Here is a 21,937-nt window from a genome sequence, read left to right on the forward strand (position 1 = left end):
GAAAAAAAGCAATTTGGACATAATGTCACACAAAACTCCAAAAATTGGCTGGACAAAATTATTGGCACCCTTTCAAAATTGTGGAAAAATAAGATTGTTTCAACCCTGTGCTGCTCCTTTAACCCCTTGGGGACGGAGCCCATTATGACCCTAAGGACGGGAGCATTTTTTGCAAATCTGACCACTGTCACTTTAAGCATTAATAACTCTGGAATGCTTTTACTTATAAATTTGATTCCGAGATTGTTTTTTCGTGACATATTCTACTTTATGTTAGTGGTAAATTTTCGGCGATACTTGCATCCTTTCTAGGTGAAAAATGCTAAAATTTCATGAAAAATTTGAAAATTTTGCATTTTTCTAACTTTGAAGCTCTCTACTTATAAGGAATATGGATATTCCAAATAAATTATATATTGATTCACATATACAATATGTCTACTTTATGTTTGCATCATAAAATTGATGAGTTTTTACTTTTGGAAGACACCAGAGGGCTTCAAAGTTCAGCAGCAATTTTCCAATTTTTCGCAAAATTTTCAAAATCGGAATTTTTCAGGGACCAGTTCAGGTTTGAAGTGGATTTGAAGGGTCTTCTGGTTAGTAATACCCGATAAATGACCCCATTATAAAAACTGCACCCCTCAAAGTATTCAAAATGACAATCAGTAAGTGTGTTAACCCTTTAGGTGTTTCACAGGAATAGCAGCAAAGTGAAGGAGAAAATTCAAAATCTTCATTTTTTACACTGGCATGTTCTTGTAGACCCAGTTTTTGAATTTTTACAAGGGGTAAAAGGAAAAAAATCCTCTCAAAATTTGTAACCCAATTTCTCTCGAGTAAGGAAATACCTCATATGTGTTTGTCAAGTGTTCGGTGGGTGCACTAGAGGGCTCAGAAGCGAAGGAGCAACAATGGGAGTTAGGAGAGTGAGTTTTTCTGAAATGGTTTTTGGGGGGCATGTCCCATTTAGGAAGCCCCTATGGTGCCAGGACAGCAAAAAAAACCACATCGCACACTATTATGGAAACGACACCCCTCAAGGAACGTAACAAGGGGTACGGTGAGCCTTAACACCCCACAGGTGTTTGACAACTTTTTATTAAAGTCGGATGTGTAAATGAAAAAAAAATATTTTTCCACTAAAATGCTGGTTTTTACTTTTTTACAAAGGGTAATAGGAGAAAATGCCCCCCAAAATTTGTAACCCCATTTCTTCTGAGTATGGAAATACCCAATGTGTGGACGTCAAGTGCACTGCGAGCGAACTACAATGCTCAGAAGAGAAGGAGCATCATTGAGCTTTTAGAGAGATAATTTGTTTGGAATGGAAGTCGGGGGCCATGTGCATTTACAAAGCCCCCCGTGGTGCCAGAACAGTGGACCCCCCCACATGTGACCCCATTTTGGAAACTACACCCCTCACGGAATGTAATAAGGGGTGCAGTGAGCATTTACACCCCACTGGCGTTTGACAGATCTTTGGAACAGTGGGCTGTGCAAACAAAAAAATTTAATTTTTCATTTTCACAGACCACTGTTCCAAAAATCTGTCAGACCCCTGTGGGGCGTAAATGCTCACTGTACCCCTTATTACATTCCGTGAGGGGTGTAGTTTCCAAAATGGGGTCACATGTGGGTATTTATTATTTTGCATTTATGTCAGAACCGCTGTAAAATCAGCCACCCCTGTGCAAATCACCAATTTCGGCCTCAAATGTACATAGTGCGCTCTCACTCCTGAGCCTTGTTGTGTGCCCGCAGAGCATTTTACGCCCACATATGGGGTATTTCCGTACTCAGCATAAATTGCGTTACAAATTTTGGGGGTCTTTTTTTCCTTTTACCTCTTGTGAAAATAAAAAGTAAAGGGCAACACCAGCATGTTAGTGTAAAAAAAAAAAAATTTTACACTAACAGGCTGGTGTAGACCCCAACTTTTCCTTTTCATAAGGGGTAAAAGGAGAAAAAGCCCCCCAAAATTTGAAGTGCAATTTCTCCCGAGTACGGAGATCCCCCATATATGGCCCTAAACTGTTTCCTTGAAATACGACAGGGCTCCAAAGTGAGAGAGCACATGCTCATTTGAGGACTAAATTGGGGATTGCACAGGGGTGGACATAGGGGTATTCTACGCCAGTGATTCCCAAACAGGGTGCCTCCAGCTGTTGCTAAACTCCCAGCATGCCTGGACAGTCAGTGGCTGTCCGGAAATGCTGGGAGTTGTTGTTTTGCAACAGCTGGAGGCTCCGTTTTGGAAACACTGCTGTACAATACGTTTTTTTTTTTTTTATTGGGGGGGGGGGGGGGGGGGGGGGGGACAGTGTAAGGGGTGTATATGTAGTGTTTTACTCTTTATTAGGTGGTAGTGTAGTGTAGTGTTTTTAGGGTACGTTCACACTGGCGGGTTACGGTGAGTTTCCCGCTAGGAATTTGCGCTGCGGCGAAAAATTTGCCGCAGCTCATACTTGAAGCAGGAAACTTGCTGTAAACCCGCCCGTGTGAATGTACCCTGTACGTTCACATGGGGGGGGGGGGCAAACCTCCAGCTGTTTCAAAACTACAACTCCCAGCATGCACGGTCTGTCAGTACATGCTGGGAGTTGTAGTTTTGCAACAGCTGGAGGCACACTGGTTGGAAAACCTTCAGTTAGGTTCTGTTACCTAACTCAGTATTTTCCAACCAGTGAGCCTCCAGCTGTTGCAAAACTACAACTCCCAGCATGCACGGTCTGTCAGTACATGCTGGGAGTTGTAGTTTTGAAACAGCTGGAGGCACACTGGTTGGAAAATACTGAGTTGGGTTCTGTTACCTAACTCAGTATTTTCCAACCAGTGTGCCTCCAGCTGTTGCAAAACTACAATTCCCAGCATGTCTGATCACAGAAGGGCATGCTGGGAGATGTAGTTATGCAACAGCTGGAGGTACGCAACTACAACTCCCAGCATGCCGAGACAGCTGTTTGCTGTGTGGGCATGCTGGAATTTGTAGTTTTGCAACATCTGGAGTGCTACAATTTAGAGACCACTGAACAGTGATCTCCAAACTGTGGACCTCCAGATGTTGCAAAACTACAACTCCCAGCATGCCCAAACAGCAAACAGATGTGTGGGCATGCTGGGAGTTGTAGTTTTGCAAGATCTAGAGGGCAGTATAGAGATCACTGTGCAGTGGTCTCTAAACTGCAGACCTCCAGCTGTTGCAAAACTACAAATTCCAGCATGCCCACACAGCAAACAGCTGTCTGGGCATGCTGGGAGTTGTAGTTTTGCAACATCTGGAGGGCTACAGTCTAGAGACCACAATAGTGGTCTCAGACTGTAGCCCTCTAGATGTTGCTATGCAACTACTCACCGGCTTCCGTCGCATCCGGGAGCCGTCCTCTTCTGCCGCACGCCGCCGCAGATCTCCGTCGCCGCCGCCGATCCCCGTCGCTCCGCTGCCTCCGGAGGGGTAAGTGGACTCCGGCGCCGCTCCTCTTCGTTTTCCCCGTTCTGCCCCGCCTATTGTGGGAGGGCAGGATGAGGAAAACGAAAGTAAACCCCTCCGCCCCTGAGCTGCTATTGGTGGTCGCGTCTAGACCACCAATAGCAGAGATAGGAGGGGTGGCACCCATGCCACCTCACTCCTATCGCTTGAGGGGGATCGTGGGTGTCTTAGACACCCGCGATCCCCCTTCTATTCCGGGTCACCGGGTCACCATAGACCCGTAATGACCCGGAATCAGCGCAAATCGCAAGTGTGAATTCACTTGCGATTTGCGCCGATCGCCGACATGGGGGGGTCTAATGACCCCCCTGGGCATTTGCACGGGGTGCCTGCTGATAGATATCAGCAGTCACCCCGGCCCGGTCCCCGCCCGGCGCGCGGCGGGGGCCGAAATTCCCACGGGCGTATGGATACGCCCTTCGTCCTCAAGTACCAGGACGCAAGGGCGTATGCATACGCCCTTCGTCCCCAACAGGTTAAACTCACCTGGGGCAAGTAACAGATGTGGGCAATATAAAAATCACACCTGAAAGCAGATAAAAAGGAGAGAAGTTCACTTAGTCTTTGCATTGTGTGTCTGTGTGCGCCACACTAAGCATGGATAACAGAAAGAGGAGAAGAGAACTGTCTGAGGACTTGAAAACCAAAATTGTGGAAAAATATCAACAATCTCAAGGTTACGAGTCCATCTCCAGACATCTAGATTTGCCTTTGTCCACAGTGCGCAACATTATCAAGAAGTTTGCAACCCATGGCACTGTAGCTAATCTCCCTGGGTGTAGATGGAAGAGAAAAATTGATGAAAGGTGTCAACACAGGATAGTCCGGATGGTGGATAAGCAGCCCCAGACAAGTTCCAAAGATATTCAAGCTGTCCTGCAGGCTCAGGGAGCATCAGTGTCAGCGCGAACTATGCGTTGACATTTAAATGAAATGAAACGCTATGACGGAGACCCAGGAGGACCCCACTGCTGACACAGAGACATAAAAAAGCAAAACTAAATTTTGCCAAAATGAACTTGTGTAAGCCAAAATCCTTCTGGGAAAACGTCTTGTGGACAGATGAGACCAAGATAGAGCTTTTTGGTAAAGCACATCATTCTACTGTTTACCGAAAACGGAATGAGGCCTACAAAGAAAAGAACACAGTACCTACAGTGAAATATGGTGGAGGTTCAATTATGTTTTGGGATTGTTTTGCTGCCTCTGGCACTGGGTGCCTTGAATGTGTACAAGGCATCATGAAATCTGAGGATTACCAACAGATCTTGGGTCTCACAGTACAGCCCAGAGTCAGAAAGCTGGGTTTCCGTCCGAGATCTTGGGTCTTCCAGCAGGACAATTACCCCAAACATATGTCACAAACAACCCAGAAATGGATGGTAACAAAGCGCTGGAGAGTTCTGAAGTGGCCAACAATGAATCCAGATCTAAATCCCATTGAACACCTGTGGAGAGATCTTATAATTGCTGTTGGGAAAAGGCGCCTTCCAATAAGAGAGACCTGGAGCAGTTTGCAAAGGTAGAGTGATCCAACATTCTGGCTGAGAGGTGTAAGAAGCTTATTGATGGTTATAGGAAGCCACTGACTTCAGTTATTTTTTCCAAAGGGTGTGCAACCAAATATTAAGTTAAAGGGGTATTCCAGGCCAAAACTTTTTTTTATATATCAACTGGCTCCAGAAAGTTAAACAGATTATTAAATTACTTCTATTAAAAAATCTTAATCCTTCCAATAGTTATTAGCTTCTGAAGTTGAGTTGTTGTTTTCTTTCTAACTGCTCTCTGATGACTCACGTCCCAGGAGCTGTGCAGTTCCTATGGGGATATTCTCCCATCATGCACAGCTCCCGGGACGTGACATCATCATTGAGCAGTTAGACAGAAAACTTCAGAAGCTAATAACTAGAGATGAGCAAACTTACAGTAAATTCGATTCGTCACGAACTTCTCGGCTCGGCGGTTGCTGACTTTTCCTGCATAAATTAGTTCAGCTTTCAGGTGCTCCGGTGGGCTGGAAAAGATGAATACAGTCCTAGGAGACTCTCTTAGGACTGTATCCACCTTTTCCAGCCCACTGGAGCACCGGAAAGCTGAACTAATTTATGCAGGAAAAGTCAGCAACTGCCGAGCTGAGAAGTTCGTGACAAATCGAATTTACTGTAAGTTCGCTCATCTCTACTAATAACTATTGGAAGGATTAAGATTTTTTAATCTAAGTAATTTACAAATCTGTTTAACTTTCCGGAGCCAGTTGATATATAAAAAAAGGTTTTGCCTGGAATACCCCTTTAAGGGTGCCAATAATTTTGTCCAGCCCATTTTTGGAATTTGGTGTGACATTGTGTCCACTTTTCTTTTTTTTTTTTCCCCCTCCCTTTTTCGGTTTAGTTCCAATACACACAAAGGGAATAAACGTGTATAGCAAAACATGTGTTACTGCAATCCTTTTCTGAGAGAAATACTTCAGGGGTGCCAACATTTACGGCCATGACTGTATATGTACACATATATATTTGTGTATATATACATACATTGCTGTTACAATTGTTTAAAGAAATACAGTAGGCTTTATTCTCTGGCTCTTAAGTTGCTGCAGAGTTGAAGGCAGTGTTTTCACACAGTGTGTCTCAGTTGTTGCAAAACTTCAAAGACTGTCCGGGCATGCTGGGAGTTGTAGTTTTGCAACAGCTGGAGGGACACTATTAGGAAAACACTGGTTTAAGTATAATCAGACATGATCCTAAATTACCAGTGGCCTTTATTTGTGGTTACCAGTATATAACTGTTGTTTTCTTTTCTTGCAGTGGTATCTTCCCTTAGTAAAACCATCCTGAAAGAATCCTTTGTCATTGCTATAAGTAAACTTGGATATTTGTGCTTATTCTAAAGCACAGTTGCCTCCTGCTGCTTCTTCACAATGACTGGTACTCCATTTCTTTACACAGGAGAATGAAGAATGGCTTCTAAACTCTTTTTCCTTAATGAAGTTTTATGCCAAAAAGTCAGTTAGTGTTTTAATAAATGTCTCAATGTTTTGCACACGGTTATGTTAAAGGGGTTATCCAGGAATAGAAAAACAGCTCCACGTCCGTCTGTCCCCAGGTTGTGTGTGGCATTACAACTTGGCTCCATTCACTTCAATGGAACGGAGCTGAAGAACCTCACCCAACCTGGACACCCAACAGATGAGAAGCGGTTTTTGGAAGAAATTAGCTCTGTTTTGTTTTTTTATTCAAGGATAACCCCTTCAAACAACTTTTACACGGTTTACCGGAGCACCATAAGGCGGGGTTGTTCACACTGACAAAAATGTACAGAATGTCTGCCTGGAGAACACGGGTGAATATTCCACACATTTGTATAATCCGGCTGGAGCGCTAGGACCATTTGAAAATGCACCATCTCAGACAGCAATGCATTTCCGAGTGGAATCCACAGAAAGAACAGACAAGTCTTTTCTTTCTGCGGACGAATGAATCAGGATACATTTGCCGTGGAAATTCAGCTGTGTACACAGTGCAGCAGAATCCCATTGAATTTAATGGGACTCTGCTGCAGAGGAATGCCTGTGCAGAATATTCCAGCAAAATTCTGCCATATAAACCTACCCTAATCACACAATATGGCCCAGATTGGACTGAAATGACTTTCACTATAAGAGCTGTGATTGGTCTCTGACCGACTGAGAACCTATTACTTGTATTGAAGAATGCTTTTGCATTATTTTAAAAGAAACATTTTATTTTAAGTACAAAGTAAATAAAGCAGATTTTTTTTTACAATTCTGAAAGACATGAGTATTCATTTAGCTGTTTTATTTTTAGCCCAAAAAAACACCTTTGGAAAGTAATAGGATTTATATATCTTGTCCATATTTTCAGTCTTTATTATACAAAATTGTGTTATGCCCATTTCTCTAATGTACTGTAACATCGATGTTTGTATACAGTAGTTTCACCATTCATCCCTTGCTGTGCTAGCACCCCATATTCCTAGCAGATTGTTGCTTTAGAGTCTTAGATTTTGGTGGAAGATGAAGCGTGCTGAAGTGGCACTCCTCCAGTGGAATTTCAGATTTCTTCACAAACCAGGGGTGGAGGTAACCATTATAAAAGTCCTTAGCAGACAGCTTCTTCCTTAGTTTTACAGTCCTGACACCCACCCAGCCATCCTGCCAAAAAAAAAAAAAAAAGGCAATAGTCAAATATACATGACTAGAAGTATACACAGGAAATCTCTCCTCCTTTGTATGTTATGGAGTATCAGTTTTGCCCGCAGCGTTTGTTTTAGAAGCATCTATGGCATTAATGGATTCTGATGCTCTATGAAGTTCTAAAGAGTCAGTTCCTACAATTTCTTCCCTCCTGTTGTGTTAAATGTGTGACCTACAGTTAATTTAACACACCTCACAGATTTTTCACGATAATTTGTAATTGATATTATTGAAACGTGGAAGCATTTAGGAACATCAACTCTGTCATGAAGTGGAGACCACGTACAGCTGCTGAGTGCTGTCGAGTTCCATAAACATTTGAGTTCTGGCATTAAAAACCATCCAAGTAACTGCTGAAAGCTTCCTGGCTTGGATTTTTATGGTAAAACAGCTGTTTGCAAGCCATTCTTTAGCAAGCACAATGGCAAATCTTGGCTGGAATGAGGGTTGGCCATAGGCCTCTTCGTTCCATTAAAGGGAAATCATAATGCTTCAGAAAATCCAAGACATTTTGACTGTTCCCAGCATTGTGGGAACAGTTTTGGTTCGGCCCTTTTCTATTCCAGCATGACTGTGCCTTAGTGTACAAAGCAAGGCCAAAAAGGGCATGGTTGGGTGACTTTGTTGTTGAAAACTTGACTGGCTGCGCAGAGCCCTGAACTTAACCTATCCAACACCTTTGGGATAAACTAGAACAAAGATTGTAAGCCAGACCCTCTAGTTTAACATCAGTGGCTGCCCTCACAAATGGCCATAATGTCCCACAGATACCTCCAAAATCTTGTAGAAGAGTGAAAGCGGTTATAACTGCAAAGGGGGAACCAACTCCTTATTAGGCCTATGGATTTAGACTGGAATGTTTTGAAAGCTCCAGTAGATGTTATATTTTTGTCTAAGTTAGTAATGCAAATGTATTTAGAATACCCACCTTACAGCGTACCACCATAATTTGTGGCACAGAAAGATAGTGAATAGAGCCTGGCAATCTGGGAAAACCTGCAGAAACAACAAAGTGTCAGAAAAGTTCCTTTAAAGGAGAAATGCGGCACAAAACTTTTTACCTTCCCCTGTGCCCGGGCTGCATAAGCTAAAAAAAAAAAAAAAAATCTTTCACCTTCCTACATTCCCCCGTTGTGCCCATATCAGCATCCCGTTCCTCTGCTGCTGCTTAACTCTGTGCTTCTCAGGCTCAGAACGTCACACTGCAGTCAGGGTATCGCCGGCCGCAGCGATGTCCTGCCTCGGCCGGCGATAGGTGAGTGCACTGTCATGTAGCTCGAGCCCCGCCTTTTCCCTGCTGCCCAGGCTCCTTAAATGACAGTGTGCTCAGCCTATCACCGGCCGAGGCAGGACATCGCTGCGGCCGGTGATACCCTGACCACAGTGTGAGAGCAGCACTAGAGGAATGGAACGCCGATAGCAGAGCAATGGGGAATGTAGGAAGGGGAGTTAAAGTTTGTTTTTTAAGTTTATGCAGACCGGGCACAAGGAAAGGTAAAAGTTTTGCCCTGCATTTCTCCTTAAACACATTGGCACCAACTGATGTATATTTGCTTAAACAAATTAACCACACCTCAAGAATACCACCCTAGGGTACACAGTGAATAATTGTTTGAGACAGATAGTTTTGAAAAAATTGCAGATTATTAACAGCATTACATCAATAAAACCTAATTGGTAAAAAATCAGAGCAATATCAATATCTTAAACTGTCATTGGGCCCTAATGACAGAATTAAAAAATTTATGTATAGCAACCACCTAATATAGAATATTCTGTAGATATTGAAAATAAATGCCATTTTTCAACGGCATATCAATGCAGTGACCCCCCCCGACCTACGATGGCCCCGACATATGATCAAATCGACATATGATGGCCTCTCAGAGGCTATCGCATGTCGATATCAGCATCGACACACAATGCTTTTTTTATGTCTGGGCCATCGCATTAAGTGCTATCCGGCAGCGCAAAATGCTTAAGCTGCTGCCGGATAGCAGCTTAATGTTCCCCATGTGGTGCCGTAAGTATTACTTACCCCTCCACGATGCTCTGGGGTGCCCTCCGGGTCCAGCGCTGGTCTTCCGGTGTCTTCTCGGCCCTCTCCGATGTCGTCAATACGCTGCTGCGCATGTCATCCAATAGGAATGGCGTACGCAGCGGCGTAATGACGTCACTACGCAGGCCCAGTAAGGCCTTGCGGAAGACAGCAGAGGACCGGAGAAGACAGCAGAGGACCGGAGAAGACCAGGAGAGCCCAGCGGAGGTCCAGGGTCACCATCGGGAGTGGCGGGGACAGGTGAGTACAGCTTCCTATACATTGCACGAATCCCTCAACATACGATGGATTCGACAAACGATGGCCCGTTTGGAATGAATTACCATCGTATGTTGAGGGACCACTGTACTCCGGAATTAACTATTAGTCCTGCAATTATGGTGGAAGAAGGCTGATGGTCCGGCACTTGTAATAGAAAGGACAAAGTCACTTGATGGACTGATGTAAAAGATGTTGCCCACAGTTTTTAAACAAAAGCAAAGTTCAATCTCACCGTGGCTGCTGGTCCCGTACTGCGACGGGCCGATGAATGGAATTCTGGATTATCTGCAGCAATCTCAGCGTGAGAGCCTGGGTGGATAAAAGTCTCCGGCAGGAGACTCTCGGGAGCGGTCCGTTGTATCGGCAAATACCTAGATGTATGTCGGACCCTCGCTGGAGAGATCGTGGCTGGGTTCTGGTATTACAGGCAGCAGGCTGGTAATGCGCTCAATGGGAGAGAATGTTTGGTAAATGCAGCAAGTGGTTCACTAAGTTCCGGACCGGCTTCAATCCAGGTAGTGCATATCTAATCTGAACAGAGCACAATTTATATCAGCCTAGACGTGTTTCAGGGTGCTAAGAAAGACCCCTTCCTCAGTAGGCGAATGTGGGAAATAATGAATGTAGAACCTGGTGGGTGCACATGTGTTCTTGATCAATGGGACAGAAAGAACCTGTGGAATGAACTTGACGGCAAAAACCTGGTACCTGGACCAACTAGAAACATCAAATTTAAGTCTGCTATTGAATGAATAATTATTATCCCTTAATCTTTCTGTATATCTAAGATATTCAGTATAAAACAGATATAAACATTTGTTAATATTGTACTAAAATTATCAAGTATGGTTATCTTTTGGTTGCGCATGTTGAAACCTTCACACAAAAAGGGAACTGATGTATTAAAGAGACAGGTGCTAAATGTAGCGGACATTCCAACACAAATAACTCATGGAGACATCTAAAGTGTGAATTAAAGCCAAGAAGACATGTTTATGGGAGAGAAAAAATGTTTGTGGGAAAGAAAATATACTGTATGTGGATTAGTATGAATAAGTGTAGGCTGTGATTTGTGAAAACTAAGAAGAAAAAAAGAGAAAGATGAAATAAACGTGATCGAATGAATGAATGTCAGTATGAAAATAAAAATAGGTGATATGGTGTGAACTGGGGTATATGAAACCCCAATTAGTTTTTTTAGAAATTATTTTTTTATTCCTACTTCCATCATCTTCATTTTTATTTTTATTCATATTTATTTTATTATTATCCATTTTTATTCTTATTATTTTCATTACCATTTTTATTTATTTCTTTTTTTTATTCATATTTTTTGTTTCATTTTTATTTATTTTCATTTTTTTTTTTTTGGGGTATTCACAATTACGGTATTTTTTACCATTTATTTATTCGTTCACTCACAATTATCACAATTTCTATATCTAAAACCTATATATTCACTATTAATTTATTTCTTTAATATTTTAACATATTTCACATTACTATTTTCCTCCTGGTTTCATATACCCCAGTTCACACCATATCCCCTATTTTTATTTTCATACTGACCTTCATTCATTCATTCGATCACATTTATTTCATCTTTCTCTTTTTTTCTTCTTAGTTTTCACAAATCACAGCCTACACTTATTCATACAGTATATTTTCTTTCCCACAAACATTTTTTCTCTCCCATAAACATGTCTTCTTGGCTTTAATTCACACTTTAGATGTCTCCATGAGTTATTTGTGTTGGAATGTCCACTACATTTAGCACCTGTCTCTTTAATACATCAGTTCCCTTTTTGTGTGAAGGTTTCAACATGCGCAACCAAAAGATAACCATACTTGATAATTTTAGTACAATATTAACAAATGTTTCTGTTTTATACTGAATATCTTAGATATACAGAAAGATTAAGGGATAATTATTCATTCAATAGCAGACTTAAATTTGATGTTTCTAGTTGGTCCAGTTACCAGGTTTTAGCCGTCAAGTTCATTCCACAGGTTCTTTCTGTCCCATTGATCAAGAACACATGTGCACCCACCATATAAAGGTTCTACATTCATTATTTCCCACATTCGCCTACTGAGGAAGGGGTCTTCTTAGCACCCTGTAACGCGTCTAGGCTGATATCTAATCTGAACAGAGCATGATTTATATGCACTACCTGGATTGAAGCCGGTCCGGAACTTAGTGAACCACTTGCTGCATTTACCAAACATTCTCTCCCATTGAGCGCATTACCAGCCTGCTGCCTGTAATACCAGAACCCAGCCACGATCTCTCCAGCGAGGGTCCGACATACATCTAGGTATTTGCCGATACCACGGACCGCTCCCGAGAGAGTCTCCTGCCGGAGCCCTTTATCCACCCAGGCTCTCACGCTGAGATTGCTGCAGATAATCCAGAATTCCATTCATCGGCCCGTCGCAGTATGGGACCAGCAGCCACGGTGAGATTGAACTTTGCTTTTGTTTAAAAACTGTGGGCAACATCTTTTACATCAGTCCATCAAGTGACTTTGTCCTTTTTATTACAAGTGCCGGACCATCAGCCTTCTTCCACCATAAGTGCCGGACTAATAGTTAATTCCGGAGTATTGATATATGCCATTGAAAAATCGCATTTATTTTCAATATTTACGGAATATTCTATATTAAGGTGGTTGCTATACATACATTTTTTAATTCTGTCCAGGGATGTGGAAATTTTATAAAAAACTACTTGTCCACGGGACTAAAATGGAGCAAAATCTACTTGTCCCTCATGACGATCCACTTGTCCCGGCCAATTTTCGCTTTTACACTCTCGTTTTTTCCTCCTCGCCCTATAATAGCCATAACTACCTACTATAAGGATGCCTTTTAATTTTTCAATAACATTCTCCAAACCAAAAATATATATACATATATATATATATATATATATATATATATATATATATATATAATAATAATCGGTGAAGTGAAATTGAAATAGTAAAAGATAATTTAGCAGATTTGGTGGTTTTTCTTTTCTGCGCCATTTACCTTGTGGTCAGATAACATGTTAGTTTTATACTTTAGGCGCCTGATTATAGCGATACTAGATTTGTATCGTTTACCTCATGTTTTACTAATTTTGGACTTTTTCAAAAAAATTTATTTGCCATTTTTTAACCCCCGTAGCTTTATTTTTTTTCCGCATACCTGGCTGTATGAGGGCTCATTTTTTGCGCCATAATCAGTTTTTTGTATCGGTACCATTTTGGTATTGATCTGACTTTTTAATCTCTTTTTAACTTTTTTTTTCTGGGATATTATAAAAATTGCAAATCTGTGGTTTGGTATTTTTTTACATTTACCGTACGGGATATATAATGTTATATTTTAATAGGTTGTACAATTACACACGAAGCGATACCAAATATGTTTATTTTTATTATGTTTGCATGTTTTTATATAGGAAAAGGGGGTGATTTGAACTTTTAACATGGAAGGGGTTAATGCAGCGGTCTTCAAACTGTGGCCCTCCAGATGTTGCAAAACTACAACTCCCAGCATGCCCGGACAGCCAACGGCTGTCCTGGCATGCTGGGAATTGTAGTTTTGTAACATCTGGAGGGGCACAGTTTGAAGACCACTAGGTTAATGTGTGTCTTTCAAACTTTTATTAAAACTTTATTTTATTTATTTAATTTATTTTTTTACACTTTATTACATTTATGAGGAATCATTAGATTCCTCAGACAGATGAATAGATTCTATTGAACTCTTAATCTGTGTGCTCTGTGATCCATTGATTTATCCAGGATTTATCAATGACAGAGCGGGACAGGAGGAAGCAGAGGTAAGTCCTCCGGCTACCTCCATATCCGTGGATCGCCCCCCCTGAGATCGCGCTGCGGAGGGGCAATCCACCCCACTAGCCCACCAGGGAGCATTCACATGTCCCTTTAGACGCCGCTGTCAGCTTTGACAGCGGCGATCTAAAGGGTTAATAGCCAGCCGCATGCTGGCTATTAGCGGCGGCCCCCGGCTACTGAGAACAGCCGGGGGCTGCAGAGTATGGAGCGGGCAGGAATCCCGAGCCCACTCCATACATACTGCAGAGCGCCGCAAGCATCCCCCCGTGCAGACGTGCCTCCTCCCCTCAGCTCTCCGAAGCTACAGCTGGGGGGAGTGAAGGCAGAGGACGCAGGTCTGCACGGGGAGCAATTAGCCACGCCCCCTCATCTCCCCCCGCAGGTCTGCACGGGGAGCAAGAAGCCATGCCCCCTCATCTCCCCCCCCCCCGCACGTCTGCAGAGCAGGGGAGAGAATACATACACAGCTTCTCATCTCCCCTGCTCTGCTTCGGAGGACACAGGCTGCAGCAGACTGCAGATCCGCCGCACTTGTCAAGTCCGGCCCTGGTTGCCCGAAGCCGGGCTAAGGGCCGGACAAATTCACCTGCCCGGCGCCCAAAACTGCTAGTCCCGGGCGTCGGGCGATAGAAATTCCACATCCCTGCTGTCATTAGGGCCCAATGACAGTTTAAGATAATATTGCTATTGCTCTGATTTTTTACCAATTAGGTTTTATTGATGTAATGCTGTTTTAATAAAATCTGCAATTCTTTCAAAACTATTTGTCTCAAACAATTATTCACTGTGTACCCTAGGGTGGTATTCTTGAGGTGTGGTTAATTTTTGTTTTAGTTTTTACCTATTTGGATTGGTGGGGATCAATCCTTTAACCACATTAACCTTGAATACCTGGTTGTGAGCTTCACACAATTTCTCTGTTTTTGATGTATATTTGCAGTGGAACTTAGAGAATCTATGGACATAAGTGTTCTGCATACATAGAGAGTGGGAGCTTTATATTACAGTTGATACTCTGCTTCAGCAGCTCCTATGAGGGGACTCCGATCCAAGCTATTAAAGCACTTGGATGTGGTCAACAGTGACTGAAGCATCTAGGCCAATGTTATCCAGTCGTCCCCCCCCAACCCCCTGTGACACCACCAAGAGCTGTCAGTACATTGTCATCGCTGCAAGGGGCTTAATAAAGGCTCTCCAGGTCTGCCAACTTGGTACTCCCATAAAAAAAAAATCCAAGGTCATTTTCATACAGTATAGACACAAACCAGAGGTGATTATGGAACCTGGAACTTCTACAAAGTCAAGTAGTTTAATAGGTGCCCCCATCCACAAGGTCTGAAGTGGCATCTGTAAGAAATAAGAGTATCCATTTGAAATAAGAGCTGATTTATAATGTAAGGTTCAGATATCAGCAAATCAACTGTAATAGAATCTAATTCACCATGACTTTCCCCAAAAGATCTGGGAAATCATTTCAGGTAGACGGTTGTAATATATACACTGGGGGAAATTCATCGAGTGGTGTAGGTGAACGTCTTTACCCTATTAATGTGTGATGGAACCTGTGTACCTACACACTTTATTAATTGACGCAGGGCATGTGATAAACAGTCACATTTCTTACTTCAGTACACCACTTTGTATCATGCCGCCTCTGAAACTTTTTAACTCGTTCAACAAAATGTGCAACTTTTTAACAGCATGGTCACTTCTCAGCATGCCTCTAATGTCCTGTCCAAAAGGGAGTCCCTGTGATGTCATTTTTGACGTTCCCTGGTAACTGCCCGAATGCAGAAGCAGCATTTTACATTTGGAACACAACTGTTCGGCAATATGTTTTTTTCGAGACAGATCATTATTTTAGTTCCCCTACACAGAGTACGATTGGCCTGGCCTACTAATAGCCTGGTCCTTCCAAAGTTACTGCATGCAGTCAGCCAGGGCTACATGCAAAGGGATGTCTTCTTTAACCCCTTAAAGGGGTATTCCAGGGAAAAAAAAATTATATATCAACTGGCTCAGGAAAGTTAAACAGATGTGTAAATTACTTCTGTTAAAAAAATCTTAATCCTTTCAGTACTTATGAGCTTCTGAAGTTAAGGTTGTTCTTTTCTGTCTAAATCCTCTCTGATGACACCTGTCTCTGAAACCGCCCAGTTTAGAAGAGGTTTACTATGGGGATTTGCTTCTAAACTGGGCATTTCCCGACACAGGTGTCATCAGAGAGGATTTAAACAGAAAAGAACAACCTTAACTTCAGAAGCTCATAAGTACTGAAAGGATTATGATTTTTTAATAAAAGTAATGTACAAATCTGTTTAACTTTCTGGAGCCAGTTGATATATAAAGTTTTTTCCTGGAATACCCCTTTAACTTTTGTGACGTGGTCACAAAGGGGTTAATGCTCATATGCACGACAAGGAGAAAGTTCTAGCCAGACAAAGCAATACTGTAAACAGTTTACCACAAATCCAATGGCACGTTCTAGACGAACAATCTGTTCTGGGGTTTGTTCTGCCCACTTGATACAGCTCATAGCAGCATTTATCTTGGGCGCTAAAAATAAATAAAAAAAAGGGAGAGGTCAAGTCTCTTAACATTATCTGAGCCTTTTTCATTTCTGTATGGCAGTGTTCACATCAGTGCACTTTTGTCATAAGAGCAAAACCTAAAAATGGAAGTGTCAAATCTACAGCAAGCTGGAAACCAATGTTGTCTGACCCTATAGACTTCAAGGCCATGTTCTAACAGCAGAATTTCTGTGCCGGATTCTGAATTGGAATCCGGCACTGAGATTTCATTGCATTTAATGGGATTCTGCTGCTCTGTGCACATGGCCGAATTTCCATGCCAGATGTCTCCGGCACGGAAATTCAATTTTCCACGTTCGCACAAAGAATGAATACATTCATTCTTTGTGCGGAGGCTGTACGGAATGCATAGCCATCTATGAGACTGCGCATTTCCGTGCGGGCAAATTATGCCAGCGTCCCACAGTGTCCGCATGGAGAGTCTCCATGCGGACATTCCGGCGTGTGAACATGGGCTAAAAGAATCAGTCAGGTTTTAGTCATGGTGATATTTACGGAACTTTTGACAGAAACCCTTGACGGGCTTCTAATGGAACCTTAAACATATATGTGAACGAGCCTTAATGGGGTTATACACCATAAGGTGATTTTAATATGTATCTGCCAGACAGTAATGGACAGTTGTAAGTGTGAGGTCACATTCCTCCCTCACACACATCAGCCACCCCACCCATTAAAACACAAATGAGTTGCATTCCATTCAAAAGACTAGTGTTTTCTAAGCAGGGTGCCAACAGCTGTTGCAAAAATACAATTAGTTGCAGAATGATCTCTCTCCCAGCCAGCAGTCGCTCCACCCATTGAAGCAGGATAGGTTCCCTTTGCAAACCTGACTAGTGATGTCAGGTCTGACTCACTGCAAAATGGGAAAACCTGAGTAATTTTGTATGCTGTTAAAAATAAATATTGGGGCAAAAATCACAGAAGAATTGTGAGAAAACAATCACGCACAGGTACAGACACTATATTATGAACTACACTAACTTTACAGCCCCTGTAGCATAGTCAAATAAAACATTTCTGGAATACCCCATTAAAGGCCGAGTATGTTTAATCACAAAACTAACTCTTCATTATAGGTTGTCTAAGTCCTGATACTTCTCTTCTGCTAACTGGACGAACACTTCATTACTTACCAAATGTTGCCCCCTCTTTTGGTTGTTCTGTCGCATTTCTAAGTCGTTCGGGTAAATCTTTCAAAGCAGATATAAGCTGGAAGAGAAGACGACAATAAAGATGACACAAGTGTTTAGATAAAATTCCAGAAACCATCCTGACATGAGGTCACAGACTCGTTACCATTTCGGCCCCCTGCTTGGACAGCACAGCTTCCAGCTCCTTAGAGGTGCATTTGGGAGGAACGAGAGAGGTTTCCTGCATCACTATAGGTCCCACATCAAACCTAAATAGAAATGAATGGACAAAATGTCCTCAAGTTTTAAAGTCATAACATTTTTAAAAAATTGAAAGCGTAAAGTGGTACGACATATATATGGTGCCACTGGTAAATTCAGAGATTTTCTACCAACCAAGTGAAAGAAAGTGGGCCTTTTCCCCATAACAGTTCCTTGCTCACATATACACATATCTATTGTACAGTATTACCAATGTATACCTCTTCGGTCTAATCTGCATTATGGTGACTCCAGTCTTCTTATCTCCATTGAGCACCGTATGGATTAAAGGAGCCGGGCCGCGCCATCTGGGAAGTAGGCTGGGGTGTACATTCAGGATGCCGCTGAAATAAATATGAGTGAGTTAAATTCCTGACACATTCATCCATTTCACAAAGTCTCTGTATTTTACCTACTATGGAAACTTTAAAATGAGGTCTTCACTGAGGAGTCGCCCAAATGATGCCACCACGCCAACATCAAACTGGTCACAAGGCCCGATGTCAGGCCATTGATGGAACGGGATCCCTTCACCTGTAGCGTACTTTGCCACTGGAAGGCCTTTTGGCAATGAGGAGGGCAGTGATACCACCTCTAGTCTTCCAACTACTCCTTCTTGGGCTTTGCTGAAACAAGACATAGAAACATAAAACGACCATAGATTAGTAACAGCACTTGTCGAAAAGTGGCCCCCTCATACACATACATGCAAGGATTGTGCCAGTGTTTGTCCATGGGGGTGAAGAAAAGGCGCACCTACACCCTTCTTGCAGCAGCTTACCGTTCACTGATATACTTGATTCTTTTTTTTCTCCAAAATTTAGGGGACTGTCAGAAGGTTTTCAGAGATATTAGCCTGTCCTATCAAAATCAGTTGTTTTCATCAAATATAATTTAAAATGTTAAGGTCAATAAAAAAAACTTTTGACATGGCACACGAGCAAGCCAAATGTTTTGACTGGTTGGGATCCTGGTGCTGAGGTCCCCACCAATCACTAGATATAGCCGGGAGAAGTGCTGTTGCTTGGATTGATACTAAAACTACTTCAGTTGAGTGAAACAAGGTAGCGTGTTTTTTTTTTTTTTGTAAGGTCACCCTATGGTTGGTGTTTTATTGGGAAATCCTCTTTAAGGCTGGGTTTACACTAGAAAATGTGTGAACCGCAATGTCTTCAGTTGAACATTCAGTACTGTTAACCCGTGGGGGGGGGGGGGGGGGTTAAGTTATGATATACATAGTAGAATGTCCACACGGAAAGTCTTAGGCTAGGTTCACACTACGGTATGTCTGGGCAGAATTTCTGCTGAAGATTTATCCGGCGGCACTAGGACCGCACGGACTGCATTGCCCTCTCCATAGACGGCAGTGCATTTCTGGGTAGATCTTTTGAGTGATCTGCTCAGAAATGCATTGACATCTATGGGGACAGCAATGCACTCTGCGCGGTCCTAGTGCAGCCGGCTTCATCTCCGGCAGAAATTCTGCCCAGAAATTCCACAGTGTGAACCTAGCCTTAGTGCAGACATTCATTCCACAGACAGTAGAGCGCCGGCAGAACATGCCAGCGTTGGGAACCGCTCGGAGATCTGCAGTCTTATAGATGACAATACATTTTCTTGTGGAACCCGCTAAAACATGTTCAATGTTTTTTTTGGATGCCGGAATCAGGATTTCCATGGCAGATGTTGCTGCCGCTGAAATTCTGCAGTGTGAACAGAGCAGCAGAATCCCATTGAAATCAATGGGACTCTGCTGCTGCAGAACGTCCGTGCGGAAGATTCATACAAAATTCTGCACAGATATTCTGCGTTGTGAACTTGGCCTTACTTTTTCAGAGAAGTTCCACTTGAAAGCTCACACAAGTCAATGGAAGCTTGAAATAACACCTCAAACAAGCTTTTAAAAACTCAAGTACATTTTATAACCATGCTGATTTGCAAGCCTGCTCCCTCCCCCTCCATCCCTACTCTGACTTATTGACATGAAGGGTGCAGGGCTGGAAGAGGAGCCCTGTACGTCAATCAAAGCAAAGAGGGTGGGGGAGGGAGGTGGTGTATATACTGCAGCTCAGCACCACCTCTATGGCACTTGAGCATGATATTGAGCCGGGGTAAAAGCTCCCAATGTATACATTAAATGAAGACTGTGATGAATGCCTACGGCTATGTGAACACTGCAAAATGTCTGTGCAGAATTCCGCTGCAGCAGATCTGTCACCCTCCAGACTATAATGACACCCATTTAAGTGAACGTCATTAAGAGAAAAAAGCTTTTGACACTTTAGAGACATGTCAATAGTTTCAATCAGTCAGGATTTTAGTGCTGAGACCTCCAACAATCAGAAGAACGAGTGTGGAGAAGTGCACTTCACTCCCCGATACGCAGTTATCTCTGTCCTGAAGTCCCAATTCTATGGGACCGACCAGAGATTACTGAAAGCCCACCCCAACAGCTGTCCAGGCATGCTGGGAGTTGTAGTTTTGCAACAGCTGGAGGCACGCTGGTTGGGAAGCACTAGACTAATATGATATGTTTACTCTTAAAATACCATAGTTTATTGCGCTATTCGATACGTCTGTACAACTGGAACTTTCCCAACATACATGCTAAATGGAGACATGATGTAAATGGGGCTTCAATACACCTGAAGGAATTCCCTGGAGCAGAATGTGGCCGCCATCTTTACCTGCACTTGTTCAGGCTCTTTACACATTCCAGTGCAAACTCATCAGTTCCAAAGAACATGATGTTCCAAGGGGGGCGTGTCCTAGACTTGATTGACAGTCCGGGGCCGGAGCTATAACCTGCGCACCTCAAGACGCGTCCATAATCTCTCCAGGGCGGGGGGTGAAGTCTCTGTGTGCTGGAGCTCAGTGCTCGGGTCTGGTGGCCGGACTTGTCCCGGGCACATCTCCCCACACCCGTCGTTCTGCAAGACGTTACCCGTTCTTCTCTGTACCTCTTCCCCAGCAGCTGTGTACTGTTCCCCCCTATGACAGGTGGTGGTACAGTCCTCTCCTCCGGTCCGCTTGTCACACGTCCGTTCGCATTATGTGCCCCCCATATACAGCTCCTGGAGGGACAGACATGTTCCAGCCGGGACAGCGATCTCCATGGCCGGGTATATAAGCCCATCATTCCCAGATCATCACAACCATAGCGCCTTTAACCTTCTGTGCCACAGCAGTCACAGGGCGCAGCCATCTTTGATGAGAGGTGCACATTAAAACAACGTTCGGCAGGAACTACAACGGTCTGGAAGGTTCCTGGCAAGTGACGGTGAAGCAGCACAGTTTGGTGTAAAAGCAGCCGCTCTTTGTTGCTCATAAAATAAGTTTTTTCATTTTTTATAAGTGTGAGGCTATTTTTACACAACAGAATGCCCCTGTGGAATTCCACGGAAATTCCGCAGCAACAGATTCCCATTTATTTAAATGGGATTCTGCTGCTCTTCCGGAGATACACTGGCTTAGAATGCTTGCAATTTGTGTTGTGAGTTTGATTTTTTATGTTTTTTTTTTTTTTTTCTTTTCTTTTTTTGTATGTGAGTTAGATTTTTTTTCTACCTTCAAATCACAACCATAACAAATTGGGCAACAGCGTATGGCAGACTACTGACATAAATATTGTGGTTAAACCTCTTACATCCCATGTCACATGTAGTCCTAACCTTAGTGTGTTTATATGGAGTTACTGACACACGTCTTGAAAAATGACCACCCTATTATCATATGACGGCTTGATTTTTGCGGGACCAATTGTACTTTGTAATGGCAGGGCCGTGTGGGGCTTATTTTTTTGTGCAATGATCTGTCATTTTTATCTGTACCATTTAAGTGTAGATGGTTTTTTTTTTATCGCTTTTTATTCCACTTTTCCTGGCATGCGATATGACCCAAAAAATACAATTCTGGCATTTGGTATTTTGTTTACATTCTTCATTGGGAGAACAATAACATTATGTTTTAATAGTTTGGACAATGGCAAAAATGTTTGTTGTTGTTATATATATATATAGAGATATATACTTTTTATTTTTTTATGGGAAAAGGGGGGTGGGTTGAATTTTATAAC

General features: G+C 42.7%; 3 protein-coding genes across 5 annotated transcripts in view; 2 read left to right on the forward strand and 1 right to left on the reverse strand.

Annotated features, from left to right (window-relative positions):
- Positions 1–6,332, forward strand: part of LOC130368296 (uncharacterized protein HI_0077-like) — a 33,991-nt gene extending 27,659 nt beyond the window's left edge. For all 3 annotated transcript variants that reach the window (XR_008892404.1, XM_056571739.1, XM_056571740.1), the window contains one exon: positions 6,298–6,332. Coding sequence is in view for 2 of the 3 variants with exons in the window: in XM_056571739.1 (XP_056427714.1) it covers positions 6,298–6,327 (30 nt within the window). In the remaining variant the exon portion in view is untranslated. The remainder of the gene's footprint in view (positions 1–6,297) is intronic.
- A 616-nt stretch (positions 6,333–6,948) lies between these two features.
- On the reverse strand, positions 6,949–21,178 carry MTFMT (mitochondrial methionyl-tRNA formyltransferase). The gene is made up of 9 exons (XM_056571738.1): positions 20,550–21,178; positions 18,279–18,488; positions 18,084–18,206; positions 17,768–17,870; positions 17,605–17,680; positions 16,342–16,433; positions 15,143–15,224; positions 8,635–8,702; positions 6,949–7,664 (listed from the first exon to the last, which is right to left on the reverse strand). The coding sequence occupies exons 1-9, from the start codon at positions 20,999–21,001 to the stop codon at positions 7,470–7,472; spliced, it is 1,401 nt and encodes a 466-aa protein (XP_056427713.1). The 5' UTR covers positions 21,002–21,178; the 3' UTR covers positions 6,949–7,469.
- SLC51B (solute carrier family 51 subunit beta) overlaps positions 21,039–21,937 on the forward strand; it is a 53,461-nt gene continuing 52,562 nt past the window's right edge. Inside the window, exon 1 of the mRNA XM_056571742.1 lies at positions 21,039–21,142. The gene's annotated coding sequence lies outside the window, so the exon portion shown is untranslated. The remainder of the gene's footprint in view (positions 21,143–21,937) is intronic.

The sequence above is a fragment of the Hyla sarda genome, chromosome 4, assembly GCF_029499605.1.
Source record: "Hyla sarda isolate aHylSar1 chromosome 4, aHylSar1.hap1, whole genome shotgun sequence".
NCBI lineage: Eukaryota > Metazoa > Chordata > Amphibia > Anura > Hylidae > Hyla > Hyla sarda.